Raw genomic sequence first — 16,424 nt, 5'->3', positions numbered from 1 at the left:
CCACCAACAGGATTTTCACTTTCTTTTATTCTATGTTTACTGATATTGGCTATTCTGTTTCATGTATAGTAACTGATGTTTACAGTGTTTGACATATTGCTCCAATGCATACCTCTCCCAGGGAAGGAAGACCCCCAGATCCCACCTCCTTCACCGCCAAGGAGAAGGTCACAGCCTGGGGGTGGGTGAGAAGGAGCCATTCTTGTACCTAGTCAAGATGTTCAGCCTGTTGCTTCTCAAACTGAACCTGGGAATCACCCACAGGTTTGGACTCCCCAGGGCTGGAGTGAAGGTGGGGAGTGTCTGTGTTCCCACCCAGCCCCTGTGAGGACATGCGGCCTCTGCCCCATCAGGAGCCTCACTCTGAAATCCCATAAGCACCAACCAGCTCTGCATCGTGTGGTGGGCCTGGCTCTTCTCAACAGCCCCCATCACAAAGCACCGGACGTGTTCCCTCAGTCAGACCAGCCGGGTCTGTCTCTTGTGTTTGCTCTGTAGATAGAAACACTTCTTGCTTTCATATAGCAGCAGGACTGTGGGGGTGTGGGGGCTGTCCTGTCTGAGGAACTGTTGGGGCAACCACAGTTGCTCTCGATCTGTGATGCCCCCCATCACAGAGATCTGGTCCAGGACGATTTGGGTTTGGCTGTGGGGGGATTCAGAGGAGGCTGGACATACTTTCTGTGTGATTCCCCCCAGTGGCATGCAAGATCCTTGAGGACTCAGGGTTTGGTTTTATCACCACTGGATCCCCAGGATTTAGGACAGTACCAAGCTCAGCCAGGGTGCTCGATTTGTGATTTAGGGATGAACAGCTTTGGCTCTGGGAATTCAATCCAACCTTCTCGAACTCAACATCAGGGCCCAAGTCTCAAATAACAGAGACAGCGATGAGTGCCTTCTTAGCCATTTTTGTGCATCTCTCTCCCTGGAGGGAGGGATAACTGTGACCAAGGACAGGGACTGGGTCCTCTTACGCAGCTTGGCACAATGCCACCTTAAACCCACTTCCATCTCTAGTCCAGCTGCAGGGATCTGCAGAGTCCAGGCCAGAGGGAAAGAACTCCTTGTCAGAGACCATGAGAGGCCACAAATCAGAGGCAGAACAGTGCAGAAGGCTAACGAAAAAAACTCGCAAGGGGAATGTGATGAGTTGCCAAACCAGAGAGAGCAGAAGCAAATTTCAAAGCCAGGGACCACAGCCAGGAATCCAAGATCCAGTGAGATGAAGAGAAAGAGCAAGTGGCCGATGGGAACTGGGGAGGGGTGAGGCCATTCCCTGCAGCAGGCATGTGAGGCTTGCTTTAATGTGCCTCCAGGAGCGGGCTGGGGTGGGTCAGTCAAGATTAAAGGGGGCCCTGGGTGGGATGGACAGAATGCCATTTCCCAAGGGCTCTCAGTTCTCTAGAGTTAAGGTTGCAGAGATAGCATGAGGCCTAAGAAGCATAAGGTTGGCTTGGAAGCCTACCTCGCACTTCTGTCTCAAGAGACCTGGAGCAGGTTACTCAGAGGTAACCTCACCCTCACTTGCTGCTGGAAGGCACAAGCCTTCATCAGCTTAAAATCTCTATATCTAGGGGAAGAGTAGGGACACAGGTGAACTGTTGGGAACTTCACGGGGAGTACCCCTGAGAGGAGAAAGCATACATTGTACAAGAATATAAAAGTATATATAAATTTTTTTAAGTCTCTATATCCTCAACAATCTTTAAATGGTATTTGGCATATACCACCTTGAAGGGCCTACATGAAGATGGGTGGGAATTTGGAGAAAAAAATTGGAAAGTCAACAAAAATTGGAAAGTCACCTCATGGCCCAAAGAAGCTGCAGTAAATCCAACCATCACATCACACTCAAATCACTGAAATGAAGGTGTGAAAGTCAAAAAAATTGGAAAGCCAACAAAAATTGGAAAGTCAACAAATTGCGAGAAAAAGCAGAATGAGGCCATGGTGCCCAATGTCAAGTTTGAGAACTTGACATTGCTGAGCACGGCCTGTGAGGAAGGGAGATGGTCGGGACCAGAAGGTCCCTGTGGCACCAGGAAAGCAGATCCACGGTCACAGAGCGAGGTGGCGTGGAGCCTCAACATCGGATTACTGCCCGTCTCTTCCAACACGAGATTGCAGGCACACCAGCTGGCACACACACTTCCCTCTGAGGAGGTTGATGGTTGTCTAATTTTTACTTCCTTTAATTCCCCAGTCTCCTGAACCCACTCCTCCACAGCAGAAATAGAAGCATTTTCCCGAAATGAGAGATTACCCTGAAACTTCTTCCTCACACCAAGAAATGCTTTCTCCTTAAAGCCAATACTCTGGGACTTTGGGACAGCCGCTAACCACTCTGTGGGCACCTCTTCTGTATTCATGACCTACGCTCCTCTGGGGGAAACCCAGAAGATCCTTCCTCGATGGTACCAGTGACATGACTAGTGATTTCTCTGAGTTTCATTCAGTAACAACTATTCATGCTTCAACCACTATGTCTCCAAACAGACCCATGATACACCAGTCACAATTAACTTTTCCTGCTACTTACAGAGAAAAGCCATTATTAAAGTGTCTTTAAAAAGACAGTATATTTCTCTCTCTTATAAAATCTGTCCAGAGCTGTTATGATGCACCAAGATAAAGAATCTCTATCCTAGGTCATTGCCATTGCTCAGGTCACCTCATGGCCCAAAGTAGCTGCAGGAAATCCAACCATCATATCACACTCAAATCACTGAAATGAAGGTGTGAAGAAGAGCATTGTCCTTCTCTTTTGGGACATGACATTTCTGCTTACCTCCACTCTGCAGTGACGAAGTAAACCATACTTAGTCACCTGGTTATATCCAGCCTCAAGGGAAATGGGGAAATGGGGCTTTTTATTCTGAGAGACCACATGCCCAGCTACAAGCAGAAGGGTCTATAACTCAGGAGGAAGGGGAAACCAGTACTTCCTACCACAAACAACCACTTCTCTGCCCTCATCTTAATCTCCCTGCCAGGAGCATCACAACACAACCCCCCTCTCCCCCTGCTCCCCCCCCCCAGACATTTCTTGTCTCTACTGCCGAGAAGGAAACCACACTCTCCTGGTTTTCCTCCTCTCTTCCCTTGAATGTTGAGATGATTTAGGGTTGTCCAGGGGACACCTTCACCTTCTTCTCTGTCCACATATTTCTCCTACGTAATCTTATCTAGCTCCAAGGATTTAAGTTCAGAGCCAGTGAATCCTAAATCTTTTCCCCTTAATCTCAGAGTCATCTATGTGGCTGCCACTTGGCTAACGAGTATCCCAACCTTACCTCTTGATGTCTACCCTCAAGTCCTCCCCATCACAGTAAATCATTTAAGCCAGGAACTGTGGAGTCCATTGAGGCACTTTCCACAGTCTACACCCAAAACGGAAAGTCACGGTGACTGTCTTCGAGACACATCTCCAAGTCACGCCCTTCCTTCCACCTCTGGCTCTCCAGTCCAGACACCCTCATCTCTGCGGGAAGCCCCGTGTGGCTTCCATACCTGCCTGCCTGTTACTGGTGGTCACAGCCAGGCTGATATTTAAATCAGTCAATCAGAATAAGGTGGAGAGCTCAACACACGTCTACCTCGGACCACTTGAAACTTGTGTTCACCTGGACAGGGGTTCCCCAGCCCAGAAGCACTCAAAAAACTCTCCCAGGGAAAGTGCTCCCAGCTTTCCCCTGAGCTGGAGGGGGGCTGCCCTTTGCTACAGCTTCTAAGATGAGCATAAGGGGTTCTTGAAAAAGGTATCTCCATAGGACAAAGAGGACAGAAGTGTAGCTAATAGTAACAAAAATTCAGAAGCTAGAAAACAAATGTAGCAGCCCCAGGAAAGTTGAATCCTAACCCAGAAAAAGCCAAAAAGGAACATGATTTATACCACTGTGCTCCCCAAAAGTCAAGATTGGACAACGGTAGGTGTCTCTGGAAAAGGAGCGAGGTGGAGCTAAAGATGGGGAGATTATACAAATCCCATTTTGAAGGCAAATCCTCCCCAAATCCCCTTCAACTGCGCAGCAAAGGGCGGCCCCTCTCCAGCTCAGGCAAAAGCTGGGAGCGCTTTCCCGGGGAGAGTTCCTTGCCGTGCTTCTGGGCAGGGGAACCCCTGTCCAGGGGAACACAAGAGTCCTGTGCAGGCCACAGGGGCTGGTCAGTGTCCAGACTGACCCGGGGTGGGGGACGACCCAGCACTTTCCTACTCTGTTCCCAGAATGCTGGATGCACAGTCCCCAGCGGGGAAGTGGAGGGTCCCTTCCATGGACTCTGCTCAAAGAATCCTATGTGCTGACAAGAAGAGGCAGGCCAGTGGGTCAGAGTGCAGCCCCCGCCACCAGCCCGCATGGCCAGCAGCTCCCAGAGGGCTCTCAGCGGCCCTGACCTGGAGGCACACTGGCCTTGTAGGGACAGGCCCCGACATGCCGATGAAGCCCATCACAAGAGAAAGGCCCCACAGAGGACAGGTCAGCCGGAACAGCTTCACCTGCTGAAGCCATTGCTACCCTCTGTGAACAAGGTGGCCTTGGTCACAAACTAAGGACAGGACATGGCCTCATGGCTCTGGTCCCTTCTGCCCCTTGAACACACTGAGTTCCTCCCACCTCAACACTCCCTGAATAGGGGCCCCTTGTCCAGACCTCCATGCAGCTGGCTGCTAAGTCACCTCAGGGCAGCCTCAGCTACCAACCCTGGGAGAACCTTCCAGCACTCCCCAGCACAGGAACTGGCAAGCCTTCCCTGGGGCGGGCCAGACAGAAGAGCTCTGGACATTTCCAGCCACATCTCTCTGCCACCGCCACGCAGCTCCTGCACCGTAAGGCTCTATTCCAACACAACGGTTTACGGGCATTTAAACTTGGATTTCACATTGTTTTCAGTCACAAGTCTTCTCCTCTGGACTTTTTTCCATTTAAAAAAGCAACCACCGGCCCTCCCTGGTGGTGCAGCGGGTTAAAGCACAGCACTAAGAAGCTAAAGCCACTTCAGTATGAGTTTGATCCCCGCCCTGAGGTGACCCACCTGGCCCGGCAGACCTCTCCTGACCCGCCCGCTGCTCCCCTCAGCAGTGTGCTTCATCACTTGGCCTGTTCTGCTCCCTGTTCTGTCTCTGGTGAATCCTCTCACCCACCACACCTCTGGCCTGTACCCCAGTTCTGTATGCATAAATAAATCTTAAAAAAGAAGAAAAAAGCAACCACCATTCTTGGCTTCCAGGCTACAGAGGAGCAAGCAGGAGGCAGGTTGGACAGAGCCAGGCCTTGTTCTGATACAGTATCCTGTTTTATTTTCTTCAAAGCCCACCTAACTTCTGCTGTTCCCTTGCTCCCTTCACCTTTTGTCACTTGGGATCAGTCTCCCCTTGCATGACAGCAAGGTCTTTGCATTCTCCCAAAACCCTTGGCACCTAGAAGAGTGTGTGGCATATGCCAGCCTCCCGGCACCCCTCATGGCTGCCAGTAGTGCCTGAAACAAGCCCCATGGGACAGCATGGGGCCCCCAAGCCCACTTTTCCCTCATCTCTTTTGCCTCCTGTCCCTCTTCCTTGGCTCAGTCTCAAGCGGTCTGTGAAGCCCAGGGCCACCCCCAAGAGCCTAGGAAACTCATGGCGCAAGGCTGCTGGTCTTCCTGTTCCTGACCTAAACCTGCCACCCTGAGCCAATGTCCAGAAGAGTCTGATCCTCGGGTCCCCGTGGAGACGGGGGTGTCAGGCTCTCAAGTGCCGCTGGAACCATCCTTGAAGTTCGCCTAGTTCCCTTAGACCTTTTTTTTTTTTTAAAGGTTTACTTATTCATGCACACAGAGCTGGGGTACAGGCCAGAGGTGCAGGGGGTGAGAGGCTTCACCAGAGACAGAGTGGGGAGCAGAACAGGCAGACTGACGATGCACACTGCTGAGGGGAGCAGCGGGCGGGTCAGGAGAGGTCTGCGGCGCCATGTGGGTCACCTCCGGGGCTGGGGCTGGAACTCATGAAGTGGCTTTAGCTTCTCAGTGCTGTGCCCTAACCCGCTGCGCCACCAGGGCACACCACCCTGCCTGATACTTAGGTCCCGCATCAAACAGGCTCAAAGCACCGGTTCTCGTTTTGCCCTGCGAGGAAGGGACAGGCTGACAGGCAGACACCAGGGCTCCATCCTGGGGGTGGCACCCCGCAATGTGAATTCACCCAGTGGCTCCTGGGCCTGTCAAGCACATACCGCTCTGATCTGGGTCAGCAAGCCTGTCCCTGGGCCTTCTGCTCCGACCCAAGGACTAACATCAAGGCCCCAAGGTCCCTGGGAATGTGGCCCTGTGATTTTTGTGTCCTTTGTGGTGCATGCTAAATCCTAACGTTCTCTGCTTTGGAAGCTGCCGTGCACACGGAATCTGGAGCTGAGCACACTGTCTTCAGGAGGTGAGGGGCTGTGTAGTCCAGACACAGAGAGGCACCGGGGCCCCCATTCTCTCCTCTAAAGTGACCCCGTGTTTGGCAGCACCCCATGTGGTTCTCGTTGTCTGGAGAGGGACGGGGCGGGCTGGAGGGGCTCGGAGCTCCTGCCTCCCTGGCTGTTACGCTGCCTCCTCAGGCCTAATCCACTGTCACTGCTGCTTCCACAGCCCACAGAGGTGCCAGGTCCCGTCTCTGTACAGAGAAATCACTCACACGAAAGCCTTGGTGTAAGCAGCAGACTTTACTGAAGATCTGGAGACACAAGTTTACATAGCAAAAAATACAAAACACTTGGAGTTGGATTCTTAGACAGCCGTGAGCGTAAGCCCCCTAAGCCCTCTGCACCCCCAGGGCCGCACCTGTGAAGGTACTGGGCCTCCTCTTCCAGCCCACTCTCAGGAAGTGAAACGAAACCTGAGTTCTGGACTGTTTCTTCCTCGGTATGGCTGAGCCCACCACTGTTCTCCCTTTCCAGACACTTCCTCAGCCTCTTTTTCCGCCCTCCCAGGCTAGTTATCTTCCCAACTAAGAACATCTCCTTCCTGGTTCTGACTCCAGAATAAGAGTGAACGTGCACCGGTCCCCGGGATGACAGATTTTGCTCAGCTGAGACTTGAGGCCTCCTCCTCACTTGCTTTGCTTTCTCTCACGTGTGTGTGTGAGTGAGCACACACGTGTGTAAATGCATGTGTAAAGAGCAGAGCAGGTAAGCTTTTACACGTCTAGGGTTGTCCCACCTTGAGCTCCTGAGTGAGGTGCTGCACCTTCCTGCTACCTTCTCGCGCTGACCGCCGTCCCCTTCTGAGAAGCATCCTGAAGCCAACCCACCTCACTCCCATCTATTTCAGAACGAGGAGACCGGAAGGTTCCGAGTGGGTAAGGCTTATCACACATCTTGTGAGATGCCAATTCAGGCTTAGGTCAGCCTGGCTCCAGGATTTCAGCTCTTGGCAACAATTTGACTCTTTAGGGAAAAGCACCTCATTTGCATTCTTGGAGTTAACATAACAAATAACAGGCAGGAGTCAGTGACTGGCCAAACCTGGCCAGACCAGATGTGGACTCTGACAAGACCCCTCCAGCTGACTTCCCACCTGTGCAGGTGGGGGTCCAGTCTGATGATTCAGCTCACTGCTGCCACCACCCCTGCTTACCAGGCTGCCGCTCCCTACTTCCAGCCCCTCTCCACCCAGCCCACTGTCTCTGACCCCACAGACAGGAACAGGTGTGGGCGAATGGGGACCCCTGGGGCCTGGTGGCACCCAGCTCCGCCTTCCACTGGCTTCAGCGCTGAAAGGCAGAGCCCTGTCTATGCACATGCTTCTCTGTGGTCTCCCCCCACCCCCATCTGGAAGATTGCCTCACTGAGAAGGCACTGGGGCCCTCCTGGCAGTGTGATCACCATCAGACACCTGTGACAAGCAGTCTGTCCCCAAGTCCCCACTTCAGGAAGCTGCCTGCTTGCTCTAGAAGGTCAGGAGGCAGGAACTCGACCTTAGAGGGTCAAGAAGCCTTATTCTCCCCACTCCCGGCCCAGCCAGCACGGGCCACACATTCGTGTCCAAAGTGTCCACTCGTGAATCCTATACTCAGCATGGGGCGGACATGGTGTTTGATTTGCAGAAAGGAACAAGCCAGGAAATCCATCAAGTCATCCACAAAGCTGAGTCTAGGAGGCAAGACGGACTCAGAAAGACAATCACACGCATTTCCCTGTAATCCACAGCAGCCCTGGTGTTATTTTCTGAAAACCAGAACCAAGACTCACTCCCCTGCTTAAAACACCTTCAGGACCACTCTCCACAGAGTAAAACCAAAGTCCTTACCAAGTGAGGGGGGCTGGTCCACAAAGGGGGGGGCTGGGTGTCCACCCCACCCACCTGAATGGTTAGCCCAGACGGACCTAGTCCCGCCTCTGCCGATCTTCGCTCCAGCCCCTCCCCAGCGCCCCTCCCCGCCCATTCTTGACACATCCCTCGGTCCCTGGCCCAGCGACCTGACCTTCCAGCACCTGGTCAGATGTTTCCCCTCACCCGCACCCCCAGGCACCAGAGGTGCCCCTGCCTTGCCTTAGCCTCCACTCGGTCAGGACATCTTGTCTCTCACTTCCTCTCCTCTGGAGTAAAGCCCAAGCCTCAGGGGCCTCTGCTCTGCTCCGAACATCCCGGCCCCCATGCCTGGGGCAGAGCAAGTCCAGTGCAGAAACAGCGCAGACAGGAAGTCAGCCAACCTCCCCACGCCATCCTCGTCCTCAAAACGGGGCTCGAAGCACACCTGTGGGCTGAGGTTACAATGCAGGGGCACCTGTGGCCTGCAGGTCCCGGGGCCTCATCAGCCGAATGGAGCACACGGTGGGGCCACGGTCCCACCTTCTGCATATGAGGTGACCCCTGGCCACACACTGGCCAGACAGGGGAACGTGGGCACCAAGGAGGAAAGGTAAGACAGGGGCTGCTGCCCAGAGCAGTGCAGCGGCCACTGCAGGAGGGGCGCTGGCTGGTCTCCCATTTGCCCCAAGTGGTCTGACTGCTCCGGGGGGAGATGCGGCTCTGCTCCCCCATGCTGACAGGGCTGGAACTGACAGCCATCAGCAGGTGGCTCTCCAAGAGCTGCTTAGGGAAACTCCTGAAGGGAAGGGAAAGTTAACAACCAGCATGTCTGCACCGAGTCCTTCCGGTCACAACTGGCCACAACCAGCCATCGTCCACATCGCTCGTCGCTCGGGCTCTGAAGGTGCAGTCGAGCCGGAAGGCAGGCACTGGGGCTCCCCCATCCACAAGCCCAGCCCTACAGGTGCGAGGGCGGGACAACACTGGGGGGAGGGGCAGGAGAGTCTCCCACAAACCCAAACCTACACGAGGATCCGCGAGTGCCCCTGCCCGTGACCCCACCCTGAGGGGCTGGGGGGCCAAGGTGTCCCGAGAGGCTCAGCGCATCCTACAGTGGACAGGGGCTGGGGAGCCGGCTTCTCCCAGCCTCCTCCAGGCAGCTTACCTAAGCGTCATCCACGCGCAGAGGGCAGCTCCTCCCAACCTGCACATTCTCCTCCATATGCTCTGCCCTGTCTCTGAACCCAGGTATTCTGATGAGGACCAACCCGCCTACTTCACTCTCCCCTCTGACTCGTGCACGACAAGCTCCTGCAATTAATGATAATGTGTATTTTTTGAACATGTTGCTGTGCTTGGCACTATGGCACTATGCTAGGCACTCCATATGTATGAGGTAGGTACTATTATTAGACCCGTTTTACAGATGCGGAAACTGGGACCCAGTGACATTAGGTAACCTGCCCCAAGGTCATAGTTTAGTAGGTAGCTGAGCACCTGATTCCAACCCCAGCGAGCCAGAGGCCCTCCCTGCTCCTAGCCACCGCGCCAGGCTGTCAAACTCCTATCCTCAAGCGACCCGTTGAGAGCTGGGCTCTCAGGGAACACCCAGGCTGCTCTCTCCATTCTTCCTCCTGGAACAGGGGCTCCCTCTGAGGGAGCTGGTGCCCAGAACCACTAGATGGCAGCAAAGAGCCAGGCCCGGAGGAAAGGAGCTGAGGATGAGCTAATTGTAACGCGTAGGCACTTTGTAGACATTATCCCTCATCCTGGTAAATTAGGAATCGTGGCTCTCCCGCTTTCCAGAGAGCACAGGAGGAGGAATCTGCTCAAAGTCAGGCAGCCCGAATGTAGGATAAAGCCAGGGCTGCTGAAACCCAAAGCCCAGAAAGGGCCTTAGGGGAGAGAGAAGAGCCGGCTCCCTCTAGGCTGCAGGGGGCTCCAGGCCCCTCCTCCATCCCCAGGGAGCAAGAAACGACCAGCCGGGATGAAGTGGACGGCGTGGGTGAGTCCAGGGTGGTCACTACACATCTGATGTGTAAGACAGGGAGGCGGACACTCGAAGCATCAGAACTGGATGGGTCGCAGAGACCCCCGGACCACCTGGAGACCACCACAACCTCTGACTAACTTTCTTGGCTTCAACAGCAAGGATGCCGCGTGACACTGGCCTCCTGCCTGGACAGTCTTCTGGCCTGCTGGCCCAGCCCCCAGAAGCAGCACTGCCAGGGCACCGGCGTCCACCAGAGACAGATGGAGACCATCCACAGTGCTCTGATGGTGCCCGCTCCAGCCCCCCCAACAGCCGTCACCGCCACGCCTAACACTGAGCCCCCGGGCTGGGCAGGGTCTGTGTCAGCTGTCCCGGGCCGGGGGTGCATGTGCATCGTTCACGGAACAGAGAACCACACGCCCATCCTCGGGTCTCCCTGCGGCCAGCAGCGGGGTGCGGGGCTCCAGTGTTCGCAGAGGGCCCGTCCCATCTTGAGCGGTGGCTTCTGGAGACAGTCAGCTGAGTCCAATGAGGCGCTGGCTTCAGACCTGCCCAGGACGCACCTCTGGGCCGGCTTCCCAAACTGCCCCCCTTCTCCCACAGTCCCTCCCGAGGCTCAAGCAGCCAGATCAGGTCCTCTGGAATACACAACATCTTGGGTTTATTTGGGGCTGGGCATTGCAGGTTCAGGCACAGTTTGTTCCTGAGTAGGACTATTCATGACCTTGGAGCCTGGGCTCCCTGGCCATTTCAGGAGCTGTCCCTGCAGGTCCCCTCCCCGTGGCCCTGCACACACTTCTCTCCCCCCTCCCTGCACCCCAAGTCTCTTATTCTTTCACCAGCCGGTAGATGTGGTGCTGAGCCCCGTGCTCGCTGGCCGACACCTCAAAGACATAGGCAATGCACAGCAGCGTCTCCTGCGTGTCTCTGTTGGTGACCACCTGCGGCCAAGAGAAAGGATGAAGGTGAAGATCCCTGCAGCCGGTTACTCCACACACCTGCCCCACCTGCAGCGCCTCTGCTCCCCACCTGCAAGATGGTGAAGTTCTCCAGCACGCTGTTCATCATGTACTTCTCGGGCAGATGCTTCAGCTTGTGGATGAAGTTGATCATATACTCACAGAGTGGGGACCGGTGGATACGGTATGAGTAGTGGCCATTCTCATAGCGGGCATATTCCGTCTGCAGGACCCAGGGACAGATGGGATTTAGACCCCCTTGCCCACACCCACCCAGGACCAGCTCCATAGGGAAGCTCCATGACCCACTCACTCTAAAGTGGGAAGAAAAGGCAGGAGGCGTGTGGGCCCTAAACACAGAGCCCCCCGCCAGGTCGGCGGACACATCACAAGCCGCCTCCCCTCTCAGTGCCAACCAGAAGCCACATATCAGAGGAGGAAGCTTGAAGAGAGGAGTAGCAGGGCCCTCCCTGGAGGCGCAAGGGGGAAAAGCACAGCACCATGAAGCTATCACAGCCACTGCAGCACGAGTTCGATCCCCGGCCAGGGAGCTGACCCACAGGGTCAGACAGGAGAGACCTCTCCTGTCTCGCCTGCTGCTCCCCTCAGCAGTGGATTTCAGCCGATCTGCCTGTTCTGCTCCCCACTCTGTCTCTGGTGAATCCTCTCATTGCTCCTGCACTTTTGGCCTGTACCCCAGTTCTGCTTGCATTAAGTAAATAAATCTTTAAAAAAAAAAAAAAAGAAAAGAAAAAGATAGGAGTAGCAGCGACAGGCGAGAGGAGGCAGAGAGTGACTCAGCCCTGACGGCACTGACGAGCTGCAAGGGGGTCCGCATAGACTGGACAAATCTCAGTCAGATCGGTGGGCTGCAGCCACGCCAGCGCCCCAGATGCCTACACTATTCGCTGGCCATGCGAGACGCTGACGCCAGGGAAGCTGGCTGACAGCTCCACGCGGGCCCACAATCTCAAAATTTTAATAAAAAATAAGCAACTTTAAGGGTTTTTTAAAAATCCATATCACCCGGGTGCCGTCTTAGAGGCTCTGGCTACGTGCCGTGGAGTGGGGTCCAGGCCCTGTGTGTGAAGACTCTCTCGGGGCCCTCCCTGGTGGCGCAGCAGGTGAAAGCACTGCACTAAGCTTAAGCCGCTTCCGCGTGAGTTCGATCCCCGCCTGCCCCCGGGAGGTGACCACATGGCGCAGCAGACCTCTCCTGGCCCGCCCGCTGCTCCCCTCAGCAGTGTACTTCGTCGATCTGCCTATTCTGCTCCTCATTCTGTCCCTGGTGAATCCTTTCACCCTCCGCATCTCTGGCCTGTACCCCAGTTCTGTATGAATAAATTAAAAAAAAAAAAGTCTCCCGGGAGCTGTAGATACAGCTAGCACCGAGACACCTCTGCATCCCCGCCCTCAGCACCGGAAATGTGTCCTTGCTGGGAACCAGCATCCGGTTTTGTTTGCCAAGAAGTGGTTATCAGAAACCCATCGACTGTGAAGCTGAGAATGCAGGAATAAGACCTGCGGCAGAGGGGCACAGGGACGAAGAGCAGCCTGAAGCTGCAGGCAGTCTGGCCTGACAAGCATACCCTACCTCTACTTTCTCCACCACCTGCTTGCCAAAAGAGCAAACTTTGGTGGAACAGGTGATGATCATGTTTTCTGGACTCTCGTACTGGCTGGAGACCCCGTAGAAGGAGCTGCCTTCATCCTCGATGTTGGTGTTGAGGTCTGCCTGGAGGGAGACACGGGGAAGCCAAGAAGCGAACAGGTAAGTCAGCAGGGCCCAATCCGGGACCAGCCGAGGACACCACGGGGCCAGTCCAGGTGCCAGGGCTGGGCCTCACCGAGGCGCACAAGGAGCCTGGACAGCAGCATCTTGGAGAGCTTCTACTTTTCTCTATACCCAGGCCTGGCACAAATCAGGCCGCGTGGCCCTAACTATGGAACAGGCAGCCCTGGCCCGCACTCCTGCCACTTAGGTACCGCACACCCAGCAGGTGGGGCCCCGAATGTTGTCTTTAGGGCTCCACACTTTATATTTTGGTTTATAGTAAGGTTTGGTTCTTGGGAAGCTGTACACCTGTGAATCTGAATCTGTCATTTCTACTCTAGCATGAATTTATCAGATCCTCCCCAGTACCCATTTTCAGAGTGAAGAAAGCATGAGACAGAAAGTCAGACGAGAGGGGCCTCCTTGGCGACACAGGACTTAAAGACAGCGCTGTCAAGCTATCGCCAGACTCGCAGCACGAGTTCAATCCCCAACCTGGGAGCTGCCCCACATGGCGCGGCAGACCTCTCCTGACACGCCTGCTGCTCCCCTCAGCAGTGTATGTCAGTGCACCTGCCTGTTCTGCTCCCCACCCTGTCTTTGGTGAATCTTCTCACCACCACCCCCATACCCTCGGGCCTGTACCCCAGCTCTTGCATGCATGCATAAATAATTATTTTAGGAAAAAAAGAGTCGGGTGAGAGAAGAGCAGAGGGAGGCCAGGAACTTGTCTACGTCACATCTGGTCTAGCTGGTCACAGGACCTGGTCAATGCTCTTTCAGAAGCCTCTGGGGACCAGCTGTCTCTGGCCAGCATGCTGAGGCCAACCGCCCTAACCCTGTTTCAGCCTCTGGGCCAATCCCCAAGACTGTTCCCTTCCTTCAGGCTCACTCTTAGCTGCTCTGAGAGCCCGCTTCAGAAAACCAGTCTGACTGCATCACTCGTGGCTACAGCCCTCTTGCCAAACCCTTGCCACAAGGGGACACGAGTCTTAGCCCAGGCGCTCTCAGCCCCTCGCCACCCCTCACACTCCCCTGCTGAAGGCAGGGCCTGCACACCTACTGTGGAGGTTGGGTCCTTGTGCAGCTTTCCCCCACCAGAGTCACCAAAAACAAAAAAACAATGCCCTGCCCACGCCCTGGTGGTGCAGCGGGCTGGAGCGCTGCACTGCGAAGCTAAGTAAAGCCACAGCCGCTTAGTGCGAGTTCGATCCCCGGCCCCGGAGCTGACCCACACGGCGCGGCAGACCTCTCCTGACCCACCCGCTGCTGCCCTCAGTAGTGTACTTCATCGATCTGCCTGTTCTGCTCCCCACTCTGTCTCTGGTGAAGCCTCTCACCCTCCTGCACCTCTAGCCTGCACCTCAGTTCTGTATGAATAAATAAATAAAAATCTTTTTTTAAAATAAAATAAAATAAAGTAAACAAAAATAAAAGGTGAAGTCACTTCAAACATGTCCCCTGTGAGAGGGGTGGGCAGGATGTCAGGCTCACTGTGATCATCGAGGCCCCCGAGCACAGGCCTGGCCCAAGGGCACACAGTTGCAAATGATGGTACCAAGGCTCACCCCAACCCAGCAGAGGCAGAGAGAACCCCAGGAAGGGAAGGAGTGGCTGCAGGAGGCCACGCAGTGCCTTGAGGACGCTGACATAAATGTGTATTTGGGAAGCCCCGAGCCACTTAGGAGTCTCCACCCCCAGAATCACCCCATCTGAATCAGGGGGGCTAATCGAGCGACTCAAGACTCAGAAGATATGCACAGACATATTACAAAAGGCTTATTCTCATGGTGTTGCTTCTGCGCCCTCCCACTCACATAGTTCAAAATCACTGACAAGCTGAACCCAGACAGCAGTCCTGGCAATGCTGGGCTGGCCTGAAGGGCTCTTTGCATAAAGCGAGGGGGATCCGCAGAACCCCAGGAAGGGTGGGCACCACTGAGAAGATGTCCCATCATTACTCTCCTCTCCATTAGGGAAGAAGCTTTCCAAGAGGGAGAATGTGCCCGAGGCTGGCAGCAGTGGTGAGGCCCTGTGGCACAAGAGAAGTATCCCGGAGCCACAGAATGGTGAGAAAGTCCCGATTTTCCCACCGAGACCCGACGGCAAACCAACAAAAGCAGCTTATGGAACAGAACAAGGAAGTGTTCTGAACAAGGCAAGGCTGTTCCAGTGTGTTCTGCAATGGCTCTAGTGAGGCCGTGTGGAAGAAAGGGAAAACTGGGATTACAACATTCAAGCCAGTGCTCAACCTCAGTGCTGTGAGCCACCCCCCCCCCACCTGGGGCTGGCCTCAGTCTCCCCGTCTGTGGTGGGAGTAGGGTAAGCAGGATTCCCAGCAGAGGGAGACCAGGCCCGGCTCAAGGTCTCACAGCCACACAGAAGATGGGGGGTCCATACCCCAGCTCTCTGTCCTAGTTTCTCTGCTGAGTCGCAGTCTTCTCCTAGGAAGCTGAGTCAGACTTCTCGAAAACAGGATGGGGTCAACTTGACCCTCAAGTCACAGCACAGGGGGCCTCCCCGTGCTGGAGCTTAAGTCTCAACACCATCACTACAACCTGATGGTTGGTGAGCCAGGGAGCTGACTCACAGGGCACAGCAGACCTCTCCTGTCCTGCCCACTGATCCCCTCTCAGCAGTATACTTCAGTGGATCCCACTCTGTCTCTGGTGAATCCTCTCACCCTCTGCACTCAGGCCTACACCCCAGTTCTTCTATGCAAAAAAAAAAAAAAAAAAAGACAAAGGCAGGCACCTGAAGATGGGTGCCAGGGTGGTGGAGGGGCAGCCGAGAGACCAGGCCAGGGCCTCGGATGGTTTCAGGCCTCCGTCTCTGCTAGGCCCCTGCTGATTCCTCCTGGATCCATGGGCCACCAACCTCGCATGCTGCTAGGCCTTCCCTCAGTGGCTTTTATAAACCAACCCACTTTTCTTCCTCAACTCCATTCGAAGCACCATACCCACACAATCAGAGATTTTATTTTTTCTGGTACATATGAAAAGAGAAACGAGTACTCGTGTATCACCCAAAGAAGTTGTTCCTCGGGCTCGGGTAGAATCAGCCAATCCAACCCTCTCCCCCAGTACACGAAGGGAGCAGCTACTGCTGTCCAGTGACCTGGACCTGCCTTCCACTGCCCTGAACTGGCAGTGGCCCTGCCCCCTCCCAGATGGCAAGCGCCCTGGAGGCAAGAAGTAAGCCGCTCTCTCCAGGTCTTAGAGCTGTCCTACAGGGGAGCCATGTCCTGCAGTCCTACGGGGGAGCCATGTCCTGCAGTCCTACAGGGGAGCCATGTCCTGCAGTCCTACGGGGGAGCCATGTCCTGCAGTCCTACGGGGGAGCCATGTCCTGCAGTCCTACAGGGGAGCCATGTCCTGCAGTCCTACGGGGAGCCATGTCCTGCAGTCCTACAGGGGAGCCATGTCCTGCA

The 16,424-nt window shown here is 55.0% G+C and overlaps 1 protein-coding gene across 1 annotated transcript in view; it reads right to left on the bottom strand.

Annotated features, from left to right (window-relative positions):
- Positions 1 to 10,903: 10,903 nt before the first annotated feature.
- The window catches only part of TEAD4 (TEA domain family member 4), a 37,153-nt gene continuing 31,632 nt past the window's right edge, over positions 10,904 to 16,424 (bottom strand). Inside the window, exons 9-11 of the mRNA XM_004692852.2 lie at positions 12,815 to 12,955; positions 11,291 to 11,443; positions 10,904 to 11,202 (exon numbers count right to left, since the gene is read on the bottom strand). Of these exons, the coding sequence (XP_004692909.2) occupies positions 11,089 to 11,202; positions 11,291 to 11,443; positions 12,815 to 12,955 (408 nt within the window). The 3' untranslated portion in view covers positions 10,904 to 11,088. The remainder of the gene's footprint in view (positions 11,203 to 11,290; positions 11,444 to 12,814; positions 12,956 to 16,424) is intronic.

The sequence above is a fragment of the Condylura cristata genome, unplaced genomic scaffold (genome assembly GCF_000260355.1).
Source record: "Condylura cristata isolate star-nosed mole 26May11 unplaced genomic scaffold, ConCri1.0 scaffold00034, whole genome shotgun sequence".
Taxonomy (NCBI): Eukaryota; Metazoa; Chordata; class Mammalia; order Eulipotyphla; family Talpidae; genus Condylura; species Condylura cristata.
The sequence above is the reverse complement of the archived record's forward strand: the minus strand, read 5'-3'. Positions and strand labels throughout refer to the sequence as shown.